This window comes from Phalacrocorax carbo, chromosome 9, assembly GCF_963921805.1.
Source record: "Phalacrocorax carbo chromosome 9, bPhaCar2.1, whole genome shotgun sequence".
NCBI classification, from domain to species: domain Eukaryota; kingdom Metazoa; phylum Chordata; class Aves; order Suliformes; family Phalacrocoracidae; genus Phalacrocorax; species Phalacrocorax carbo.
In genome coordinates this window covers 14,085,927-14,110,909 of record NC_087521.1, presented here as the reverse complement: position 1 = coordinate 14,110,909, position 24,983 = coordinate 14,085,927, and the positions used below count along the sequence as shown (strand labels likewise).

Sequence of the window (24,983 nt, the reverse complement as noted above, 5' to 3'; positions counted from 1 at the left end):
AGAGATTATGCATTCTGAGACAAAAAAAAAAACGGCATTAGTTAAAATCCCTATAATAGTTCAGTAAGTGGAGTCTGAAGCCAAAGTTTCTGGAGCCTGAAAAGTAAAGCCATCTAAACTGAGAAAGGGAAGGTAATTCATAAAGAACCGAGCATGTTTCTCTTTAATACTGAAGTCCAAAAGGTCTCCTTGTTGCATTCTTTCACTAATTAATTTTCATTGCTGGTTAGCTCTTTTTATTTCTTGTTTGAATAGGTATGTCCTGTCCCTTTGATTTTTATCAGCCAGGAAGTTTATGTACAGAAAGAAGGGAGAATTTATAATTTGCTGCAGTAACTGGTCTAATCGTTCTCAAACTTATCAAGCTGTTATGAGGCAGCCTCTTCATATGGAGGAACAAAAAGCTGTGAGTTTGGATGTTGGGGTTTTTTTGTACCCCAACACAGCTGTATAACTGGGACTGACACTAATTAGTAGATTAAATTTTCGGTTACAGATGCTAAAACCAAAGCAAAAATTTGTAGAGCTCTCTAAAAAAACTTAAAAGTATCGTCTATAAATACTTTTGGGTTTCAGCTTTTGAAGGCAAAATTGGCATTTAGTGTCTCTTGCTGTTGCTGGGAGGTTTCTCCCTTTCTCAGTTTAAATCAGCTAACCTCTTAACAGGTATAAAAACAGTTTAGGGAAAACAATTTTTAAGCAGAAATAGTAAAACAGCTTAGAGACTGGGAAAACTACTGTTCCATAGTTCTTAACACAAAGCAAAGAGTGGACCTTATCGATCACAAACTGTCATTTGTACTAAGATGTAACTTGAATCTGTGATTCAGATTTTGGGGGAGTGCAAAATTGGAGGGGAGCTTAGTATTACCTGGTAGGAATTTAAGGAATATATAAAGGAGGTCCATTGGGGCATATAATGATGGACTGTGAGTTTTGTGTGTGTTCTTGTTTTCTTACAAACATTATTACATTTATTGTGTTATTACAAATAACGTTAGTTTCTGTGATTAACTGCCTCGCTGTTTCCATTATAGGGTTACACCATTCCATTAGACAAGCGTCTGGCTGCAGATGGCAGAGGACTGCAGACTGTTCATATTAATGAAAATTTCGCCAAGCTTGCTGAGGCTCTCTATATAGCTGACAGAAAGGTCAGGTGGTTGTTTAAACTGTTTTGTTCCATGTGGTTTTACTTTTTTTGTATGTTTATTTCCTTGGGAGAATGAACTGTGAATAGGCTATGGATTTTTGATTTGTTCTGCTTCTTGGTTAACATAAGACACAAGGTCTTATTGCCAGGATCTTTGAATCAGTGGCTTGGTGTGGGTTAAATTATTGGAGGTCGTAGGTTTCGTTTTGCAGCTTCAGCTGCTGTGGCTGTCTGGCTTTGAACTTCATCTTTGTGGCTTGATTCCTGCCCTGTTTACTGGATACGTCCACGAAAAAAGATCTGCTTGCATCCCAGGTGCTAGATTTCTGCCATTTTAACTGTGTCTTGTGCACGCAGGCTCGTGAGGCTGTAGAAATGCGTGCCCAAGTGGAGAGGAAGATGGCTCAGAAAGAAAAGGAGAAACATGAGGAGAAGCTCCGAGAAATGGCTCAGAAAGCCAGGGAGAGAAGAGCAGGCATCAAAACACATGTTGAAAAAGGTACATTTCTTTGTTACTAAGATGCTATGGGTTTGGGGTTTTTTTAGCACTCTGAAGTGTGGGTTTGGAGAAATAAACCAAGAACTTACAATACCTAAACATCAACTGTAATTTCTAAGCAGACATCTCTTCTTCATGTCGTGATCAGCCAGTGATTTTTGTTAATTCACTGGCTGGTTTGATGGGATCTGAATCTGAACCTCACAGCAGTATGTCAATGTATACAGGTTTAAGACGTTGAGAATTTTGGAGTTGGTAATGGATCAGTACAAATAATGGCTTTCATGGGCTGTTCTAACCTAATTTATTTTTTTAGGAAAGGCATGTTGCAGATGAAGAGCAACTTTTTTTACAAGAACTAAACCATCTTTAAGTTTTCAAAGATCATAATTGCAATATTCTGTGTCTTGCATTGTTACAACTGGTCTTGCAGAACTGTAGTTCTGTTGGCCACTAGGCCCAAAAGCTGGTAACCTAACTAAATCATAACAATTTTGATAATGATTGACCTGACACTTCAAAGATCAAGATGATGAACTTAGAGCAGTTTTGATCTCATTATTACTAAAAGGTGGAGGATATGGTCATATAATGCCAAATCCTGCAGCTGGGATGGACTATCATCTTCCCAGCAGGCTGGGGACTGACTGACTGGCTGGCTGGCAAGCAACTCTGTTGAAAAGGTCCTGGAAGTCCTAGTGGACAATAGGCTAAACATAAGCCAGCAGCATGCCCTGGCAGTAGTATGCTAAGGGCATACTAAGCTGCTTCTGCAGGAGTGTAACCAGTAGGTCAAAGGAAGTAATAATTTCCTTTTACTGGTGACCTGTTAGACCACATTGACAAACTGGAGTGAGTTTAGTGGAGAGCCACCAAAATAGTCAGAGGGTTAGAGCGTCTGCCCAGTGAGGGGATGCTGAGAGAACGAAGCTTGTCCTCCAGGAGAAGATAGGCTTTGGGGGGATCTAATGGAAGCTTTCCCACACCTACAAGGAGATTGTCAGGGCTCTTTGCTAAGCTGCAGTGGAAGAATGAGGCAGTGGTCTTCAGAACCACAGTTCAAAAGCTGATGTTGAGGAACTTTAAGAAAAGTTGAAGCAGGAGTTTCCAACTGCTTGCAAGGAAGAAAAATTTTCACCATGAGGACAAGCAGCACTGGGAACAAGTTGCCCCAGGAGGTTGGCAGTCCTTGAAGGTTTTCCCCAGCTGAATGGGCAAAGCCTGAGGAACCTGCTTTGATTTCAGCAGGAGGTTGAATTAGAGGGTCCCTCGCAACCCAAGAGATTCTGTGATACTGAGTCATAGAACATTCTTTAGATGCCTGTGTGTTTGAACGATATTTTTACACTTAAAAAATGAAAGTATGATATGATGATCTGTTGGTGTTTTAGGATATTAATTCCCAGATTGACAAATATTCTAAGCTCTTAAAAGCTGAGAAGACATAGTTGTTGGATATGTCTGCTTTAACCCTCTTGTCAAGGACAGTTAATTGCTTGTGGCGTGAGAAAGCTGTGGCTTCCCATGTATTCAGTTTGTTTGAAGTGTAACATTTTAAATAGTACTAAGGGTCACTTCTCTTCTGTAAAAGACTACTAAATTGAATCACTGTGCCAATGCCTGTGGCGTAGTTAATCCAGACTTCAAGCACTTGTCTGTAATGAGCAATCTTGCATTTGTTTAGAGGATGGCGAAGCTAGGGAGAGAGATGAAATCAGACATGACCGGCGCAAAGAGAGACAGCATGACAGAAATCTTTCCAGAGCAGCCCCTGACAAAAGGTTAGTCACAGAAGAAAGCTGCTTTGTTCCTGTAATGGCACTGGCTTCCCCACAAGGGAAACTATTACACTAGGCTTTTTCTATTTGCTTGATATGAGTGCCTGAATTTTACCTTGTGGCAATATTCACTGGTTCACACCCCATACTGGTATTCACCGTTCATTCATTGTATAAGATGGTATTACTGTGTAAGAGTACTATAGTGTATGCTCTTCTAAATTTAGAATTTTCCAGATCAGCAGAGGAATTGGGAGGGTGTTGATTTTGGGTGGGTTTTTCTTCAGCAGAACTTCACTATATTCAGATTTAATTAACATGTTGACAGCAAATGTTGAAACCTGGATCCTTTAACTTCAGTGAGAGAGGAGTATCATTAGTGGCTTTATTTCCTGAAGCTGTTCATTTGAAGTAAAATTAGATCTAGGAGTGTAGGTTGAAGTATCTTGTTCGCCCAAGCCAGTGAGATTTTTGAGCACAAATGGTTTCTGGAGGCTTAAAATCTCCAATATCTTAAAATTAGATTGCTTGGCCTTCCCAAAATATAATTACATTGGTTCTTGGAAAAAAAAAAAAAAAGACATTTTAGACCAAGCCAGTTTGATGTAAATTGCAGATAGTGGAAAGCAAATTTAAATGTTACCTAGTAAGGAAGGGCAACAGCCTGGCTCCTGGGGCAAATTGTTAGCAACTAACACAAGATCAGGTTGCAGTTGAACATGTCAACAGATATGGCTTACTAACCTAATAAAACTTAAAATTTTTAATTCAGGTCAAAGCTGCAAAGAAATGAGAACAGAGATATCAGTGAAGTTATTGCCCTAGGGGTACCCAACCCCCGGCCATCCAATGAAATCCAATACGACCAGAGACTGTTCAACCAGAGCAAGGTAAAAATACCTTTTCACAGCTGTGTAGTTTTCTGTGAAAACATGCTCATCCTTCCTTGGTGGGTGTGGCTAGACTACTGAAGGGACCCCGTTCTCATGGTTGGTGTCAGTACACTTTGAACAAAGTCTCTACATAACCAGTTAGGAAACTATTGATCTCCTTTATCCATAGCTGATGCAACAAAAATTTAATATTCTCAATGTATGACTGGATTAAAGTGGTTTGGTTGTGGTTTTTCTCACTGGGGAGTGGGGAAAAAAGCTATTTTGCCTTCAAGCTGCAGTGACCTAATTTTCTTCTTTTGTACAAATGTACTGACTAAGGGAAATCTGCTCTGAGAGAGAAGCAAGTAAATACTTTCTATTCCCATTATGTTAAAAATCCTTCTGAAGATATAAGTAGTTAACAGCAACATTTATTTCCCCTGAACTTTATACTGTTCAGAGACAAAAAAATAGATTTGGCTTCAGAAAGTCCCTGAATAGACCTGCAGTTTGTCAATCACTTTTTCACATCCCCAGTGAAAGACTTGCAGGCAGAAGGAAAAGCTGATGAATCAAAAGTGAACAAGCAGGCACTTCTACTTTCACAGTTTACATAAGCCTCCGTGTGATTTGGATCAATCAGCTTAAATAACGTTTTCCAGAAATTCTGAATAATATACATTTCTGCATGGTTGTACTTGGCTATTAGAGACAGCTGTACTTGCAGGGCAGACTGAAATGATCCATTATTCTGAAATATGAACTGCCTGTAATCCTTCCTGTTGCTTTCTGGAAGAGTAGAAGTGGCCCTGACAGAGGCTAGTAACGATGCTGTCATGTCCTCTGGACTTAATCCCAGACCCAAAACCACTCGTATCCTAATTAAGTGCTTGAGCTCATTAGTAAATCACCACAATACCATCTTCGTGTATCTGTGTGACACCATCAGTGTACCTTGATGTTAAAAGAAATTAGCTGAAGTTTGGCAGGCTTATTTGTGTTATACTACTGTTCATTCTTCACAGGGTATGGACAGTGGCTTTGCTGGAGGAGAGGATGAAATTTATAATGTTTATGACCAACCTTGGAGAAGTGGCAAGGATATGGCCCAAAACATCTACAGGCCAAGTAAAAATGTGGATAAGGACATGTACGGTGATGATCTAGAGGCTCGAATAAAGACTAATAGGTAAGATGAAGTTAAGAAATATTATTAATTAGTACTCTGAAGTTACAGTCAGCTGAGTATTGCCTCTTCTCCTGCAGGTTTGTTCCTGACAAAGAGTTTTCTAACTCGGATCGTAACACCAGAGGGAGGGGCAGAGATGGACCAGTTCAATTTGAGGAGGATCCATTTGGTTTGGACAAGTTTCTGGAAGAAGCTAAGCAACACGGTGGTTCTAAACGGCCATCAGATAGCAGCCGCCCTAAAGAACATGAGCATGAGAGCAAAAAGAGGAGGAAGGACTGAATGCCTCTGCGCCTTGAGAAGTAAAGAAATGGACTACAAGCTTGGACTTTGTGCAAAAGGCATTTTTAATACCAGAGGTGTATAGGGGGATGGCATAACACAGCAGTTCCCAACTCCTGGCGTGTGGATATATATCCACACACACTAATTCTTCTACATAAGACAGCTACCCCTTGCAAGTGGAGGAATGGAGACCACTTTGAAACATTTCACAAGGGAATTATTCTTCAGCAAGTGCTCTGACTTTGCTGGTTCCCTGTTGCCCAGCATCTCAGGGTAAGAAGGTAGCCCCTTCCTACAGCTTTAGTTTTTGAGGTAGCTAAACCTTTTATCTCATCTGTTAAAAGCTTTCCTGCTGTATATAATTACTGTCTTATGCTGTAATGGATGCTAGAGTGTTTATGATGCAGTGTTTCTTTAGTGTGGCTATACTGTTTATTTGAACAAGAAGGGGAAACAGCTGGATTCTGTTTTAAAACAAATACTCATTCATGGTTTCTCAGTAGTTTTTATTTTACTTTCTTTACATTTAGTGAAATAAAGCCTCCTTCCACCACTCACTCGCTTTGATTCCTTCTTTGACTGCGTCTTCTATGGGGCTGCTGTTTGAGAGTGAGCTGAAAACAATGGAAATTATTCAAATTAGTTAGGCAAGAAGGTTTTTTTTTTTCATTTCTGAGCTTCTAAAACATTCATATGGAAAGCAGATGATGTGTTTATAACCAGTACAGTTTCATGAGCCATAACCACACATGCTAAGCTCCTGATGGGAAAGTTGAATATAATTTGCACAGCAATTGCTAGTTGTATCAGCAAAATGCATCTTAAAAGCTTGTGCTTTCAGGTGGAACTAATAGAAGGTAACTCTCTAAACCTAGCCTAGAACGAAGTGGGAGAAGTGCTCATGTATTTTGCTTCTGGAGAAGCTTGCATTTTTTGAAGAAATGAAAGCTAACCACTGTCTGCCGTCTGCTTTTTATTTCACTATAAAGAAGCGTCTTAGCTTTTGCACCTCTAGTGAGTACAGTCCTCAAAGCCTAGGCAGTTAAGTGAGTGTAGCTATCTTAAAGAATAAAAAGCAGCAAAATAATTGCCAAGAAATTGACACTAAAAACGTACCTATTCAAAGTACTTACTTTGATAATTGCATACAAATAACATGCTAGTTATTTTCAGCCCAGTTTGAGGGATCAGCCTATTGCTGGACTTGTCAGTTTAAGGCTGAAGTTGGCAAACCACTCCTTAATTTCTGCTTCCATTTTTGTACCACAGTTGTAACTCACAGGTCAGCTCTTAGGAATAGGTTCTGAACTAACCATGACCAAGACTTCTGCAGTAGTATGAACCATGTCAAGTAAAATAGTTTTTCACAATCAACATATTGTATCCCTCAAATCTCTTAATTTGTTTTACAATCTCCTACCACTTAAAGTCTCAAAATGAGAAACTAGTTGTCAGAAGGCTATTGAAGAATTCTTATTAATTATTCAAAGACATGAATTGATAATATCTGTTATCCCAACCTGCTTGGTGCTCCTGGTTTCACTCTGCACTACTAGATCTGACTAGCTGGGTTATCTGTCAACACAACTGCATACTAAGTGTTTGAAAAAGCAGCAGGATAGCCATTTCTTTGTTTATTTGCTGCAGCGAAGCTAGATGATACAGTTGTCTGGCTCTAACTGACCAGTCAATGACAGACAACTCTATATGGGTACTAGACAAAAGGTTTTTAACTGATGGTGTACGGTCTCCTGATACCATGCACTAATGCACTGAGATTGCCAGTGTCATTTTTTTCCCTTTGCTCACATGTAAAATGTTAGGTGGCAAGTAAAAAAAAAAGCTACACTAAAGCTAATTTAAAGTTATCAACTCAAACACATGAAAGCAGGCAGCAGATTTTTCCTGTAAGAAATTATAGCAGAAGAAAGATTTTCACTGCAGTTCAAAGCTTAGCTTCATATTTGTTGTCATCTTCCCCCGCCACCCAACATCCAAATTTGATGTTCGAATCCACCTGTATTAAAAACAATTACATGGCAGTTCCTGAACAGTTTCACTACATTCATATTCCTTTAGCTTAGCATAGCAGTAGGTTTTGATCTCTGTGGTATCTATATGCTCTCAGACTCAAGTCGAATTGAGGAGGGGGAATAAACAAAAGTGTTAACAATTTACAAAAACATTAAGAGCACACTAAGTGGCAAAACACTTCATCACACTTGGAGTGAGTGGGGCAATATTCTGATGTTACTGTGTCCAGCCAAAGGCAGAATGAAAGAGCTCTACTCATTCATTACATTACCTCATTAAGTAATTAGCACATTACCTTAGCACCTTCAAGTATGTGGGAGTCCTTCTGAAACACATTCTGAACATCTTGTTGAGTCGAGAATTTAATCCAGCAATAACGTCTGTGAAAGCCTGTATCTTTGTCCTAGTTACCAGTTTAAAAAAAATGAAATCTAATTACTGTAGAACTTATTCATATAGGCTGTTAAAAACTTTCTACAGAGATTCAATTTAAGGATTCAGAAATTATCGGAAATCAGTTCACTTGCTGTTTCAGAAGCTTTTTTCACACTTTTAAAGACATTTCTCTCAACATGCAGAGGCTGTTCTGCACCCCTTTCTCTCAATTTGAGTCCAGCAATCAAAAAAATTTAAGATTTTAAGTTATAGTTGAAGACTAGAATAATGCATAGCTGGTTGTCTCAAACTGCAGTAGTTACCTACTATTAAGCCAGTCACAACAGACCTGACATTTAAATGGCTGCCTGATTTGAAAATAAGCCTGCCACAGTACTTGAAGTGTTCAGCAAGATAAAGCAGCAGCTTAAGATACTAAGAAAGCAGGCTGCAATTCGAGATGACAAGCACTAGCTGCACTAAAAAGTTATTTTTAAGAATAATTTGCCAGTCGGAAGACAGTTGTCAATAAAGACAAGATAACGCAGAAAAGCCAGGTCTACCAAAGTGCCTTTTATCCCAACTCTGATCCCTATCAGAGTTACCAGCTCTGCCACTGAATTCACTGATCATCAGGCATGACTGGCAGCACTTCCAAACACCAGTGAAGTTTTCAACCACAAGGTACTGTAGGCACACTGCCCAGTTTCAGTATCCCAGTGAGGTCTTAATTAGGGTGTTTTACACTGCTGGCAGACTGTTGTACCTCTGGCAGTTTTAAACATTAATGAACACTCCTAAAGTAATCACTGAATCAAAACATACACATGTGCATTCAGCTTTAATTAGTGATGGAAGCAAGTTTACTGTAAGCTGACAGCCTTGTCAAAGAAACAACACATACTGCCCTGGTGCTGAAGAATAGGGTACACCAGGCAGATGCCTAAGCTTCAGTGTTCAGAAATAACTACACTGTTTCAAACTATTTCCATTTCCATGCTAGTCCTCAACTCATAGTGAGCCCATCAGCTCACCAGACACTGAGCCTAATTTAACAAACCATTATTTCACATGGAGAAACACAGGTGGGAAAACCGCTACTCTTTCAGCAATGACCTGCAACTTATCCATAAGAAAGTGTGACAGGAACACCTCTTTTTGATGTTCATCTCTAAGAAACTGTGCCGGATACTATTATCCCTGACCTACATGCTCAGAAAATAAATAACCTAAATGGCAGAAGCACAAAGAGCTGACAGCTTGGGAGCATCCTAAAGAGGTTGCAGGTTTTGTGTTATGCTAATACCCACACACCTTTAGATTTTTAGGCCAGTGAGACCAGGCACATGAACGCTTTATTCTTTATCAGAAGAAAGTTAACACAACGATAGAAAAGCTCAAAGCATTTTCAGGTTAACCATTCAGAAATGGCAGTATTCAAAGCCAATGGGACCCACCAAGCTTCAACAAGGCCTACAGCTCACAGACAAGTGGTAGCACACCCTAGGAAAAGGGAATAAGTTAGAGAGCACCAAAAACCTAGCTACAGCGCAAGAAAAGGCTTCCAGAAAGCAGCTCCGGCAGAGCCGGGGTCGGGACCGGACCCCAGCAGCAGGACCGAACCTGACAGGGCCCGGCGAGTGCCAGTCGGCAGCTCTTCCCCGTGTTACCGAGACGACGAGGAACAAGTACTCACAAACGGCAGCTGGCACATCCGGACTGACCCGAACTGGGAGAAGTACTCCTTCAGCTCCTCTGTAGGGGAAACGCGCACCCGGTTACACGGGCCCGGCACCCCCACGCAGCCGCCCCAGCCCCCACGGCCTATACCAGCACACGGGGAGCGGCCGCGCCCTCCCGCGCCTCCCAGCCCACGGCAGCGACAGCACCAGCACAGGATGAGGGGAGCGGTACAAACTCACTGCTCGATACCGTCCAGGGAACATCAGCCACGAAAATATCGAAAAGCCTCGAGGAGTGGCGCCCCACCGTTCGTACTACACTGGCCGCCGCCATTTTGGGAGGTATGGCGGGAAGGGAGGGGGCGGCCGGCCCCGCCCTGGCGGTGCGCAGCGCCGCCCGCCGCGGCCTGGTCAAAATGGCGGCCGCGGCCCTGACCCGGGAGGGTGGGGAGGATGCTTTCCGCCGGCTCTTTCGCTTTTACCGGCAACGTGACGCGTTGGACTTGCGGGGTGTGGTGGATTTCTCCGTGCCGGGGGGCCAGGTAACGCTGGGCTCCTCCTGCGCTCGCCTTACGGTGAGGGGCTGGGTGGCGCGGCGTGCTCCGAGTTCATCCCGCTCTCTGAGGGATAGTACGGGGCGACGGCGGCGGCGGTGGTGGCGGTGGTGTTGCAGCAGCCTGTTCTTTCTACCTGCTGCGTCTGTTCGTGCTCGACGCCAAGCCTCTACTTCCTTCCCGTTACCGGCTAGAAGGCGCTGTCCTCCAGCGCTGAGTCTCTCGCGGGTCGCTGTAACATTTAAAAACTAGTTGCGTGACTAAGAGATAAGCGGCTAAGGAAGGGTGTGCAGCTCTAAGGGCCCAGGGCCTCTCTGCCTACGGCACCCTGAGGCAGGCTCACTCAGGGTCCCCTTGAGCCGGCTGCCTGCGGGGTTACAGGCCCCTGCTCGAGGGTACAAGGTGCTGTGCTAGCCACCCCTCGCCAGCACACTGCCTATTCGAAGATTTACTGATGTTTATTTACTCTCATAATATTTAATTAGCTCTCTGTGCTGCAGTAAGTGATCTCCAAAGCCTCTAATAGAACCACATGTTCCTAAGCAAAGGAACATGTGGGTGGAAAATGGGTTTTACTGTTAGAGCTGATGCTCTTTCCTGGGCCTACTGGTCCTTGTCCTGGGTGAGCTGGAGAGGGAGCCAGAATTAGCTTCCCCTGGCTGTGCAGTGTGTGCTTAGTGTTCTTTCTTGCAGTCTTCCTTCTAGTAATAGTTCTTCTCCTTTCCTACTCCCATATAATAAACGTTTAGCTTGGCCATCAGGGCAAGTCCAGCCGTTGTAGTGGCTTAGAGGTACACAGTTAGGAGCACATCTGAATGTAGTAGCCATCATGGTTAGTTTACCACATCCTGAGTGATGGAGACGTGATCCTTTAAACTCATCTGTTTTGTCACCTCACAAAAGGATAACTGATATCTGCTGAAGCATTGTTAACCAGGGATTTTCTCTGTATGAGCCTATATGAAAAAAGGGAGTAGGAAATATAGTTAAAATGAAACTTTGCCTGATTTGTCATAGTTCAGATGCTTAGCCTTTTCTTTTTCCTGTTCTGTTAGAATGTATATTCTTCCATCTTTTCAGACTATAATTTTCATGTTGTTAATGGGACACAAAACCTGACCCATATGAAATTGTTCAAGGTGTTAGCATTAAACAAGGGAGTTGTTAACATTTCAGCCTTTCTTGAGCTTGCAGCAATCCTTTATCAAATAAAGGATTCTGGCATTACAGTCCTTCAGGGAAATTCAAAGTAGTTGAAAGCATCACAAGCATCTGTCCCCTCTCCATATTGTGTGCCTGTTACCTTCTAAGATCAGTTGATAACTTACTAGTAAAAGCATCTTTTATTCTTCTTTCCCCCAGGTTAAAAACATCTGGCTTTTCTTTTTAAGAAGAGCTACAGGCCAGGCAGATTGGCCCAGATACTATTGTTCCTTTCCTCCATAAAACTGCTTCAAGTGATTGAGCTGTTCAGTCACTCAAGTGTGAGGTAGCCCAGTTGCCCTGCTGCCAGGTGTATTTAACTGATTCAGCTCATGTAATCCTTCAGCATAGAAGCAGCTCCTATTCTCCAGAAGCCCTGGCAGTGGCTGATGTGTAAGCAGTTTGAGAAGGCAGAGAGGTGGCAAAGTCTTAGTTAAAGGAAAGAGCCTTCCTGGAGACATTCTGCAGACAGGACTCTGAAGTAAGCTCTTCAAGCCTGGCAGTCACAAAGCTGCTTTTGGAAGAAAGCTGAAAAATTGGTAGAACTGAGCATGTTGCCAGAAGCTGCTGGCCAGCACTAGTGTGGAGTTTTCTTACAAATTCTGTCTATGTAATTTAGACCCGTTGCTCAGAAGATGTTAACCAGAGCTGTCAGCTTGCAGAGAGGAAAAATTGCTTTACTGAAAGAGTGGTCAAACATTGGAATAGGCTGCCCAGAGAGGTGGTGGAGTCACTGTCCCTGGAGGTGTTCAAAAAACATGTAGACGTGGCACTTTGGGACATGGTTTAGAAGGCATGGTGGTGTTGGGTTGATGGTTGAACTTGATTATCTTAGAGGTCTTTTCCAACCTTAATGATTCTATGATTAACCACTGCAGAGTCTCTGTGCAAAGCCCTTAATTTCATATACGCTTTAGATTGTCATTGACAAAGTCTTGCCTGTTTCTGACTGCTTATTCCCACTATGCCTGGCCAACTCTTTCCTTATATGAGCCTGTACTTTTGCACAGCTATGGAAAACCACAACAAAGCCAATTTGCCTCTACCCTGCACTTGCTAAGACAGTTCCCAGTCAAGGGAAGAAGGGATTGAGAACACAGTGGATGAGATCGGGGTTTTTTTCAGTAATTGTTGGCTTATTGCAGCTTAAATACAGGTGTTATTGTGACCCAAGAGAGTACATCAAGAAAATATATTTTGCTAAGCCTTAAGCTGTAAATTACAGATGAGAATAGTCACTCTTATGGGAATAGTCACCCTATGGTATCATAAGCAACTTGTATTTGGAACATTTTTTGAAGGCATAAAGTACTAAATATTGCTCTCGAACAGAGATTGATAATTACCAGAATATTTTTTTAATGGTGAAGCTGTACTGTGGAAAGGGACAAACAGTGCTGAATTTTTTCTCATTGGTATAAATTGTTTAGGTTTTTTTAAATGAATGGAGGGCATCTCTCCTGATCCCTAAGTATTGTAAAACCTGTAGGTATCTTTTCATTCTTGTGTTGAGTACATACTAGCTCTGTTAGCAGCATGCCCTGTTCTGGTCACAGTTGCTTAGACAATAGTTCTGTGGTATAGTTGGCATTTTCACAAGGCTTACCTTGGAATATAGTAGCACTCTTCCTTATGCTATTTTCAGATTAGTTTTGTGTCTTCCTTTTTTTTTTTTTTAAAACCAGATCTTTTCTTTTGCCAGGTGTTCAGATCACAGCTCAGTATTTCTTCAGTCAGTGATCAGGATGCCTCCAGAGCAGGATTACAACCAGTTAGCCAGTGGAAAGCCTATGGCCTCAATGGGTATCCGGGTAGGTACTTCTGATTTCAAGAAGAATTAAATACAACCTTATTGCTTTGGATTCAGGCATCTTCCATTTTATCCTTCTTGCCCTGGCTCAAACAGCTATTTTGGTTTGCTTAAGTGTAATTTCATGTTACTTTAAGTGCAGGAGGACAAACGAGTCAGCTAAAGGGTGGGATGCGGCAGTATATATGAAGGAGAGAACAGAAGGGCCAGTTGTTTCACAGTCTCTGATCAGCCAGACCATCCCTTGTGAGAATGGATTCCTGTTGCCTTTGATAAGACTTCATATTTCTGTAGCATCTGTTTTATCTTAGCATATATAATGAAAATTAGATAAGTGACTGAAATAGTCATTTCAGGGCTGAAGTGTGGCATCTACTTGCTGGTGTAGAACACTGAGTACAATAAGTGAATAAGAATCTCTTGTCCTGTTCAAGTTACAGAGCAATTTCCTGAGGCAGGTTATTTCAAAAACTGAAATGGATCTTAGGTTTGCAGGTCACCTGGTAGAATCACAGAAAGATGTTAAGTTGGAAGGGACCTCTAGAGGTCTAATCCAGCTACCTGATTAAAGCAGGGTTGAGTTGAAAGTTAGATCAGGTTGCTCAGAGCTCTGTATGGGTGAGTTTTGGAAATCTCTAAGGATAGAGATTACACACCCTTTCTGGGCACCTGTTCCAATGTTTGGTCTCCCTTGTTGGGACTTTATTTTTTTTTTTTCACCTTATATCTAATAAAAATTTGCCTTGCTGTAATTTGACTTTTGCCTCTCAGAATCTTGCTTTGGAGCTCTGAGAAGAATCTGGCTCCACCTTCTCTCTAATGACCCTTTAGGCAGCTTTTACTAACATAGGCCAATGTGTACTCAGCCTTTATTGCCGCAAGGGTGCACTACTGACTCATGCTCCGTTTGTTCTGAGACCCCCTGATCCTTTGATTTAGGGTTGCTCCCTAGTCCTCAGCTCCTCAGACCATACTGTTGCAAGGGGTATTCTGCCCCAGGTGCAGGATTATCACCATTGAATTTCCTGAGATTCTTGTTGGCCCATTCTTTTGGTTTGTCAAGGTCCCTTTCAGTGGCAGCAGTAGCCTCCAGCATATCCACTGCTGCCCCAGTTTAGTGTTATCTGTAAGTGTGATGAGGACGAACATCCCATCATCCAGGTTGTTGATGTAGATGTAGTTACGAGTCTTGGCCCAAGTATAAGCCTGAAGAACGCAGCTCGGAACAGCCACTGGTTAGACTTTGAACCATCAAATCACTATTCTTTAAGCCTGGTGGCCTAGCCGTCTTTTGCTTACACTTTTAGTTTACACCTAAAATCCATGAGCCCCCCAGTTTGGTTCTAACGATGCTGCAGGAGACCAACTGGAAAACTTTGGTAAAGCCAAGGTAAACAGCATCCCCTGCTCTCCTGTTGTCTGGGTATCTCACTGTAGCAAGCAGTAAGGCTGATGAGACAAAATTTGCCTTCAGTAAATCCATGGTGGCTGTTCCCAAACACCTTGTGTCTGGAAATGGCTGGCATGAAAGTTTGCCCGATAATTTTACCAAGGGTTTTGGTAAGGCTGATGAGTTTGTAGCTCCCCCGATCCTCCTTATTTCTGGGATTTTTGTTTTATTTTGATTTTTCTCATGTTTCTTTTGGTTCATTGGGACTGCAGTCAGCGTCTGTGTGGGTTGCTGTGAAGCCAGCCTGCCATTTCTGAAACTAAGGTGGCCACACTAGCCATCTGGCATGGCTAATACACAGGGAATTGAATAACTTCAGGAGAAAGGCTTCCACGTCTTCTTGCTTCTATAAATTTTTTTGTTCCACTTACCTGTCATGTTATAGCTGCCCTTGCTTGGTCTTGCTTGTTACATTATGTCTGTCTAAATGTCTTTCCTAGCAAATGGGGCTGGGCGGGGAATCACAAGTGTTCCACTTAACTGCATTTTTCTTCTGCTTTGACAAATAAAACCTTTCACTAAAATGAAATGCAAATACATCAACAAATTCTCAGTCATGTTCAGAATCAAGTCATGTGTGGACAAGAATAATATCTTATCCTTTTCTGGCTACCTTTACCTGGATATCCTAAAGCACTATATTTAACCAACTGCCCCAATAGCCCTCTAAAATATGTTAGAAATTCTTTAGTTTGTCTGTGGGCAAATGGAAAGGAAGTAATTTGGTTTTGTCCCCACAGTGAGCAATGAAATACAAGGCTAAGGAAGCTGGGTGAATTTCTGTTGCAGTGTCCCGAGTTCTGCAAGATGTGTGTGGTGCTGTCTTTGGGTCTTTGTAACTGACACAAATTGGTTTTTATGAAGAGTTGTTCTTGTTGCTAGACATCTGCATGTGTCATCCTTCCTTTGGCTGAGGCTGGAGACCACTTCTACTAGGTATAAATTAATTCCTAGCGTGCCACAAGATTTTGCTGCAGTAAGAGAATTGCATCTGCTTCCTCAGGGCAGACTCTGTTACTATACAGATCCCCACAGAATTTGTCTTTTGCCCATTGCACTCAGACCAACTCTTTCAAGGCCAAGAGGTTCAACTGCATTGCCTTCAAAGCTTGTCTGTGGTGTTATCAGAAAGATTGCTACAGAAGTATTTTTCTTCCTCTTCTCCCTCCCATGTGTGGTAAGTCACTGTTTTCTAGCATTATTGACTCTCCCAGGAACTATTAGCCTTCAATGCTAGTGTAGAATTTTATAGTAAAATTCTGCAACTGTTAGAAACTCACGGTTTTCTGCCTTTCTTGACGTCTGAAGCATAGCAGTAACCCACTTTTTAGTTCTTGCTTTTGTAAATCTAGACTAATCTGGTTTCTCAGGAGTAAGCAATAAAAGGTTTGGAGAGATATAAGCATGTTCTAAGCTACAAGAGTCATCAAATTTGGATTCTTTTTCTCAGCTCTGTGTGTAACTTGCCCTCCAGGCTTCAATTCCTTCATTAACACCTGGAGATAATACATACATAGTAGAGCATAACTTGAATGTAGTGAAGTGCTTTGAGAACCCCACATCAAAAGCTGTAGACAGGAAGGGCAAGGTTGTTGTTCTGCTCTGTGCAGAGGCTAACAGAAGGTAAACTTAATGCTTCTGGGAAAGAAACTTCTTGTAACCAGACCTTTCAAAAGGCTGTCATAGTCTGAAGGTGCAAGGAATGGAGTGAAATGAATGACAGTATATTATTAATACACTGAAGGCTCTTCTTCTAACCAGTTAATGTAATCTCATGAGGTCTCTGAGATATGGTGGCAGGAAGCTTTTTCTGTGCTTTTATTACCACTTTCATAAAGCCACAAGGCAAGTTTGTATCCTACTGAGACTCCTAGCCTTGTTTCTTCCTTTTTCATCTACTTTTGTCTGTGTTTAACGTGGTATGACTGAGAAGTTCAAAAAGACACAGTAGGGCAAAACGTTGAGACCTCTTTTTACCTTGTTCCTCCTATACCCTTATCTCTCTTTGTATGTGAATTTTGTGCCGGTGAGTTTTACTGAATTGGCAGTCTTTGAGAGAGTGCCTTGATTCTCAGAATAGATACAATACAGATTAATAGCATCTTCCTGTCAGACACTCATTCATCAATACTGTTGACCCTGGCCTGGAAGGAAACACCCCTGAGGGGCTGGGGAGGAAATCCCAGTGAAGAATCCTTTTAGCACTCCTGGTGATGGCAGATCTTATGTCAAGTACTCTTGTCTGTGAAAATACAGACCAAAACAATCCATTACATCTCTGCTAACCCTCTTATTTGGGCTGCTGCTTGAACTCTGCCTGAGGTGCCTGTCTAAATGAATGTGCAGACTAACTGCATGTTTATTTTGTTTTGGTAGTTATCAGTGACTGCAACAGCAGTTTGATATAATTCGACTTTCATCCCCTTTGAGTATTACCATACCAAAATATAAAGATGGATACAACCAGACTTACCTGGCGAAGCAAAGGAGAGGACAGTTTACATTACTAGAGACTTGCTCTGCCCATGGACTGCTCTCTGCAGCTCATGACAATGAAGGAGTAATAAAGAGTATGAGTTCAGAGGCAACGACAAGGTTAGTTTGAAGTCTAGAAAAACTAGGCCAGAATTACTTTAACTTCACAGGGTTCAAGAGAAAAATCTTGCTGAATCACTTCAGAATAAAATTTACCCCAAACCAATTGGCTTTCCTAGTTCTTACTCCTTTATCTACCTGTAATCAGTATTCCTTACACAGATATGTCCTTTATTGTCATTTTTTACTTGGACCAACAATGGCTGCCCTGCCTTTCTTCTACCTTATGGCTACCATTTGTTTGTACTGAAAAAACTAACAGGTTTTAACGTAACTCTTCAGACCTGTTAATAGATTTCATCAGCTTACATGCAAAGTCAGTGGTTGTATGTCTAAGGTGTTTTTTCAGTACCTCTGACCCCTGTCCTTTGCTCAACTTTTAGAAAAAACAGGGAAATGCCTAATCATACTTTCTCCCCACTTCCTCCCTTTTTTTCTGTGGTCAGGGTTTATTTTTATACCAAACCCATTCCTTCCGGGCTGCCAGCGTCACTGGGTGAAACAGTGTCTCAAGCTATACCCCCAGAAACCTAATGTCTGCAACCTGGACCTACACATGGCTCCTGAGAAGACCATTGACCTGTGGGGACAGAGCAAGGAGCAGCTGAGGTGAGTCCACAGTAACCTTTGGTGGTCGGAACTAATGGAGCCAGAGGGTCTCAGCTCTGAGAAGGTCTAAGAAAAAATAAGCAAGGAAGGGAAGCGGAAAAAGATTGCGTACATGCTGGCAGTATACAGATGGTGTCAGACATGCCAAGTTAAAGATGGATTTTTTGTGGCTTGATGTGCACCCTTGTTAATTCTCTGCTTTCACATTTGCAATCGAGTTTTCTAGTACCAAATTATTCCAAAGCCATCAGTCAAATGTAAAATAGTGACCCTGGCTGATATCATGGTGCTTGGAAGCTTGCTAAGCTCAGCTACAAGTGAAGTCCCTCTAGCCCTTAGTTTTCCTGAGGCAAAAGGTATCATTTCTAAACACCCCGCTCATGCTAGCTCTTCTTCCCAGTCAGCTGTTGGACCTAGTATATTGTAATGGAAAGGCTGTTACCTGCACTTTTTTGAACTTCTGAAGTTGGCTAGTTTCTGTGTTCTTATTTTCCAAAGTATTTATTTGGGTTGTTTGGGTGTTTTCTTTGTTTGTTTTTGTTTGGTTGGGGGTTTTTTTCCATTCAATCTGAGATGGTGATTAAATGTACCATTTTAATGGCAATCCTGTTTACTCTGAAATAATTCCACAGGTTCAGAGTTCTGTGACTGACACAGCTGCCTTTCCTCTACCTGATTTGGAAGTTAATGGAGAATTTGTCCAAGTTCTGAAGTCAAGTAGAAAGTTTTAAAGTCCAAGTTTTGAAGACCTTTTTTAATTAGTCACCTGTTAAAATACATACAAGACAAATGCTGTTTACAGTACACAACCTTTTAGTTATTTGGGTATTTATCATTACCTTGTTGATTTCACTGTTCATTTTTTGTAATGATTTTTTCTTATGATGGACTGACCAGAGCTCCCCACAACTCTCATTTTCTACCTCAGTCTCTTAGTAAAATTGACATGCTGAGATTTTTCTTCAAAAATACTCTTAACATTTACAGAATATGAAATGGCAAAAGCAAGATTTGGGCTTCTAAATAGTTGCACCTAGGAGAAAAGTTATGTCCCCACTTGTGTTTGCCAGGCTTAGTCAGGATTAGTTACAGAAATTCAGATGCCTTTTTTGTGTTCCATCAAGGATGAAGAATTGTTCTTTGAAGGTATTGCGCATTGTGCCCTACAGCTGAAAAAAGTGGGGTACTGTTGCAGCTTGGCAGGCCTTTCCCGGCAGCACCTCCTGTGCACACAGAGAATGATCAGAACAGAGGTTAATTTGTAGCTGAATCCAGTTCAGTTGAAAACAGTGTTTGGAAGAGTGATGGCTGGCAGAAACACTGGCAGTTTTATTAAGCAATTGCCCAAGTCTTCAAGTGAGCAAACTGTACTTTTACCTAGGGGACAGCAGATCAAACTAGCCAGCTTGTCTAGTATCTGGAGTGAGAGCCTTTCAGGGAGGGGAGAAACAGAGTGCTTAACTAAAAAGAGGTCTACTTCCAAGATTGGATACAACTATAATGCTTTTTAAAGCCAACAGGAAGATGCATACATGTGCTTGGGTCATGGCTTATCTGCTCTCTCCAGGATGCAGGAATCACAATGTAGGGAGAGTCCATACAGTTCCTGGAAATATATGCCATGCTCTCTTCACAAACTGGAGTTTGGGTATTTATTTTGTGCTGGGGACAATTAAAAGTGCAAAAGCGGGTCATATATATATATAGATATATCCTTGTGTATAAGGAAAAGGCTGGGGGGATTTTATAGATGCAGTCATTTACCAGTGACTAAACAAAAAAGGGAGCTTCAGACCACAGCCCCCCTGCTGTTCAGTCTTGTTCTCTTTCTAACACAGTTAAACCAGAATTTCTCTACTTTCTTATAGGAGCACCAGCTGCTACAGCTCTAGGAACTCATTGTTTCCAGATGCATGACACTCAGACTTTCCTCTCCTTAGCAATCACATGTGAAATCACATGCAAAATGCTAAGTTCTGGGAATAAGGACCTACCAAGCGTATTAAGGTTCCTGCTGTTGTGCAAACACTTTAGCGCTGTAGTGAAAGAAGGGCACTTTCAAAAGGCACATGTTAAAAATGTTTAATTTTGAGCATTAAGTTTGTTGATTGAAAGATGTAGAGGAATGAGTTGTGTGCTCTCCCTTTTCTAAATGCTGTGCTACCTGCTTGTAGGCTCCATAAATTGTTCCAAGCAGCATTTATTTGACAGTTACTGTGTTGCTGCATTATGGTAATTGCAGTTGCTATTACCCTGTGACATGGATGGAAACTGGAAATATTACTTTCTTTCAATAATCCGTGAGCTATGAAAAATTACTAAAGGTAAAGAAACTGGCCTTTTACTCCTGTTCCTCATTTAGCTTAGGAGCTATCAGTACTGTATAGGTGAAGGGCAAAAACAAGCTGTGTATCCAGGTAGAAATGCACATTAAAGGCAGATGCTTGGCTGAGACTTGACCATGGCAGTACAAATATGAATCTTCTTTTGTAAAAGAGAGCATGTCTTACTGAACTAATGAGGCTATAAATGAGCCAACCATCTGGTGTTACTGTTTATCATGATGTTCTGAGTACATTTCTCTTTCTTTACTATAACACATGACTTAGCTTGAGAAAAGAAGCTGAAATTGCTGGAGTAAGTGGACTAGAAGATAGATGCGTACGTTCCTTTTTGTATTTGTCACTAGCATGTTTCTATCTGATTTACTATAGTAATATACTTTGTAACTTCTTAAGGACTTTTTCACAGGCCAGAGTAAAAGCTCACCCCTGAGGTCCCTTCCTGCCTTCACCACCTTCAAGTAAGAATCGTAAATTGTCATGTGGCTTCAGACCACTGAGTCCCTCTGTTTTAGGGTTGTCACTTGAGAAGACCAGTTGTTTGGCCTGCATAGCAGTCTGGATAGGAGACACCTGCAATCCAGACTTCTTGACGTTAAAGAAGTCATAGCTAGAGCAGTCTTGCTCCTTACTGAACATTGTCCTCAATACTTAGTCCTTTTACCTTGCATTTGCAGCTTTTAGATCTTCAATGAGTTCTGTTCTTTCACTTTCAGGTGCTCAAATATACATGCTTAATTCTGACTTATCAACCCGTACCAGTTCATCGCGTTGTCTCTACCTGATGACCTGTTATATACCATGTTGAAAATACAAGCTTTCAAACTGACAGCAGTTGGCAGTAGGCCCTATAGCTTGGGCAAATTGCATGAACTGAATTTTCAAGGTCTTTGGAGGAAAAAAATAATGGCACTGAAAATAAGTTTAGCACTGATGGTTTTAATAGTCTGTCATATGGATGAGTGAATCTCATTACTGTATGCTGCGCTACCAGAAAACCCCTCAGAAATTAACACATATCCTATTTCTTTCCATTTTGTCTTTGCAGAAGGAAAGGTTCCAGTAAATGGGAGCCCAGAAGCTTATTGGAGAAGCTGCGCTGGGTGACCCTTGGTTACCATTATAATTGGGATACTAAGGTATTGAAATTAAATTCTTCTCTATTTTTCTTAGCTGTAAGCACTCGGAATAGCAGACAGAGGAGGGTATCATGGAATAAAATGCTTATGATCCTTCAAGACAGTCTTGAGGAAAGACTAACAAACCATGTTTGTAAGAACATTTTAATCTGTTTTAGTTTACTGTGGAGGATTTAACAGCAAATGTCCATTGCTGTGTTCTTCCCTTTGAAAGGTAACATGGTAGCATACACTCAGCTCTAGACCTGTGACTCTATTCCAGGGTAGGTGAGCATTTTTACCCTACCGAAAGGGATGGTCACAAAAGCATCATGAACTACTTGAAGCACTCAAGGTCATTCTCATCTTGAGACAGCTACTTCTGAGAAACTGCTCCTCTTCGGAGGGGTGAGTGAGAGCAGGAAGAGACTGCTGCTGATGCAACTTTGAACTTAAGAGCCTGAACCAGTATAGTACAGTCTCATCAACTAAAAGCTATTTTGGTGCTCCTGACCAAAATAAACTTTTTTGTAAGACTCTGAGATGGAGGCTGAGAGGGGATGGCAGAGTGAATATGCAGTCTTATAAGTATATTGCAGATACTTAACCAAATCTGCTTGCAGCCTTATATTTACCAGGTCTGTGTATTACTGGGTGGCCTTAATAAAACTTGGTTATTCCCTTCCAGTCCTCTCAGAATCACTCATAGGAGAGAGAAAAAGTAGGTTTGCAATTGATTCCTGTTTGTCTTGCTCTTCAAAGAAGGAACAGAGATGCTTGTTTCACAGCTCTGTTGGTGAGATACAGAACAGTCTTTCCCTTGGCCGCTTTAGGTAGTGACCAAGTAGATCCTCAGGATGTTGGTACTAACCTTAGGTACTAATCTTACTGACTTCGAGTTTGCTGTCCAGATATAATGATTAACTCCACAATTAATTGAATCTCTGGCAGTCTCAGCATAGACCTAGAATTAAATGATAAGAAGTAAACTTGCTCTGGTTCTGCCTATGTTGAAGTCATTTTCCAGGCAAATAAAATGTCCTTCTCCATGACTATCAGCCAAACTTCCAAGTTCTCATTCAGTGTTTGTTTCCAATTGTATTTACAGCTCTGATGTTCTGGGTGTGGTTAGTTTTTTGTTTTTGTCTGCTCTCCTTCCTCCAGAAGTACTCAGCAAATCACCACACTCCTTTCCCCTCAGACCTTGCGTTCCTTTCAGAACAAGTGGCTGCAGCCTGTGGGTTCCGGGGTTTCCAAGCCCAAGCAGGAATCTTGAACTACTATCATTTTGACTCTTCACTGGGAATTCATGTGGATGAGTCTGAACTAGACCATTCTCGGCCCCTTTTATCGTTCAGGTGAGTCAAGGAAAGCACTCAGGTGTTGTGGAAGGATCAGTGGCTTTTTTCTATGGTTGCATATGGTCATAGGAAGTCAGTATGATGTAGTTTGCCAACTGGGTATGTAATCTTAACTCTCTGAAGATTTGAGTAGTAGGAAGCTGTAGCTCAAGGGCATAAGTTTTCCTTTGAAGACTGCTTGAATGGCATGGACATGGCATCTGGAGTGGAAGAGCTCTTTGCACAGAGCACCGTTCTGTTCTAAAGTGGCAGAGCAGTAACTGGGTACTAGCGGGTAAGGACGAAATATCTCAGCAGAGCTTCAAACCTGGCAGGGCAACTGCTCACACTATATCAGCCTGGAACCAGGCCTCTTTGTTTTTCCTATGTTCTCATTGTAAAGTTGTTACTAGGAGTCCATCTGGTTTTCTCGTTTGAGTTTGGTTTTTGGTTTGGTTTTTTTTATAAAGGTATTTAGCTGCTAATAATTTCTTACTTTATATATAATTGTTCTCTACCTGAATTTGTTTTCTCTCCTCTCTCCATCCTCATGTCATCTCTAGTTTTGGGCAATCCTCCATATTTTTGCTTGGGGGCCTGAAGCGGGAGGAGGCCCCAACAGCAATGTTCATGCACAGTGGAGATATCATGGTGATGTCTGGCTTCAGCCGCCTGCTGTACCATGCTGTCCCCCGGGTCCTCCCCAACCCTGATGGGACAGCTTTGCCTTCATGCCTGGATCAAGTGCTTTCTTCAGACCTTCCTGTTGGCTCAGTCATTGAGCACAGCTCTGATGAGGATTGGGAGGTCTGTGCCAAGTACTTGCAGTCTTCCCGCATTAATATGACTATTCGGCAGGTATTGGCTGAGGGTCAGAAATTTCCAGAGGAATCTGGGACAAATGGAGAGGGCCAAGCACCCTCTGAAGACAGTCACCATCAGGAGAACAGCAGAGCCAAGAGACATAAACCAAATACAGATAGCTGAGACCAGGACATCACGCTGATGTGGACTGGACAGGCAACCTGCATACAGAATTGGGAACTAATGTACTCATACTAGAAGTCACCTGTCTGTATTGGGATTAATAACATTCTGAAGAATAAATGTCCTTCTTGCTGAAAGAAATAGGTTGGGAGAGAAGAAGTATTTAATAGGAAAAGAAGGGTAAGTTCAGGACTGGGTCTCAGAAGATAACTCTATTGCCATTTTGTTGCAAACGTTTACTGGACGTGGTTCCCTTTAAAATACCTGTCTGTCAGAGAATATTAAGCTCAGTTCAGTGATGCTTGTAAAGTATTTTGAAATCATTGGGCAGAAATTGCTAGCAAAATATACATAATTGCTGTGTGTTAAATAATCCTACTGGGCTTGTAGAGCTGAGCTGAAGTGCAGTAACAAGTGTGACTGAGAATAGGCTGCTATGGGAGTGAGATCTACCTGCAGCAGCACTTCCAAGAGAATTACCTCTGCAGGAAAAATCAGTTCAGTGATCAGAAACTAGCAGCTCCCTCAAGCAACAGCTGCCATAAGCTTGCTGTAGGCCTGTGCTCTCCTTTTGCCTGCTTGCACCCCCTCAGCTGCAGCAGAAACTTGCTCTTGTGGGTGGAACTGGACTTTTTTTTTTCATACCTCGTATTCTAGAGAGAAACAACTGGGGGCAACATCTACTGAGAATATCTAGTAGCTCCCAGCTGAGTCTCCTCCCAGCGGTATGTGACTAAGCCCTACAGCCCTATTCTTTAAAAACTGTCCCCTCTTAAGTGGCTGCAGATTATGGTCTTCCAGTCCCAAGCCAGCATCTTTTAAGGAACAGAATGACTTGCAAGTAGAAGCAATGGAGTTGTAAATTAAGTACCTAAAAAATTAATCAGTGACTATCTCTGTCACCCACAGATAAATATATTGAAACAAAGAAAAAACCCTAGCTTTTATGCCAGCTCTCTTTAAGACTCAGACCTTCCTCCTTCCTATCTGCTTTTTAATGCAATTTTAATTGTTGGAGTGAAATGCACTATCCCTAGGGTATTTTGTTGCACTTTCCCAATGAATAAACTTATGCAGTTTTTAAATTAAAGATCTCTATCAGTTT

The 24,983-nt window shown here is 41.7% G+C and overlaps 3 protein-coding genes across 3 annotated transcripts in view; 2 read left to right on the top strand and 1 right to left on the bottom strand.

Moving 5' to 3' along the window:
• The window catches only part of SNW1 (SNW domain containing 1), a 17,830-nt gene extending 11,494 nt beyond the window's left edge, over nt 1-6,336 (top strand). Inside the window, exons 9-14 of the mRNA XM_064460494.1 lie at nt 1,038-1,154; nt 1,511-1,652; nt 3,337-3,433; nt 4,203-4,320; nt 5,331-5,494; nt 5,572-6,336. Coding sequence (XP_064316564.1) covers nt 1,038-1,154; nt 1,511-1,652; nt 3,337-3,433; nt 4,203-4,320; nt 5,331-5,494; nt 5,572-5,776 — 843 coding nt within the window. The 3' untranslated portion in view covers nt 5,777-6,336. The remainder of the gene's footprint in view (nt 1-1,037; nt 1,155-1,510; nt 1,653-3,336; nt 3,434-4,202; nt 4,321-5,330; nt 5,495-5,571) is intronic.
• On the bottom strand, nt 6,269-10,232 carry SLIRP (SRA stem-loop interacting RNA binding protein). Its single transcript, XM_064460497.1, has 4 exons — nt 10,111-10,232; nt 9,885-9,943; nt 8,109-8,216; nt 6,269-6,393 (listed from the first exon to the last, which is right to left on the bottom strand). The coding sequence occupies exons 1-4, from the start codon at nt 10,202-10,204 to the stop codon at nt 6,334-6,336; spliced, it is 321 nt and encodes a 106-aa protein (XP_064316567.1). The 5' UTR covers nt 10,205-10,232; the 3' UTR covers nt 6,269-6,333.
• Nucleotides 10,215-24,983, top strand: ALKBH1 (alkB homolog 1, histone H2A dioxygenase). The gene is made up of 6 exons (XM_064460496.1): nt 10,215-10,412; nt 13,330-13,438; nt 17,929-18,091; nt 21,482-21,572; nt 22,716-22,909; nt 23,455-24,983. Exons 1-6 carry the CDS (start codon nt 10,215-10,217, stop codon nt 23,876-23,878), a joined length of 1,179 nt encoding a protein of 392 aa, XP_064316566.1. The 3' UTR covers nt 23,879-24,983.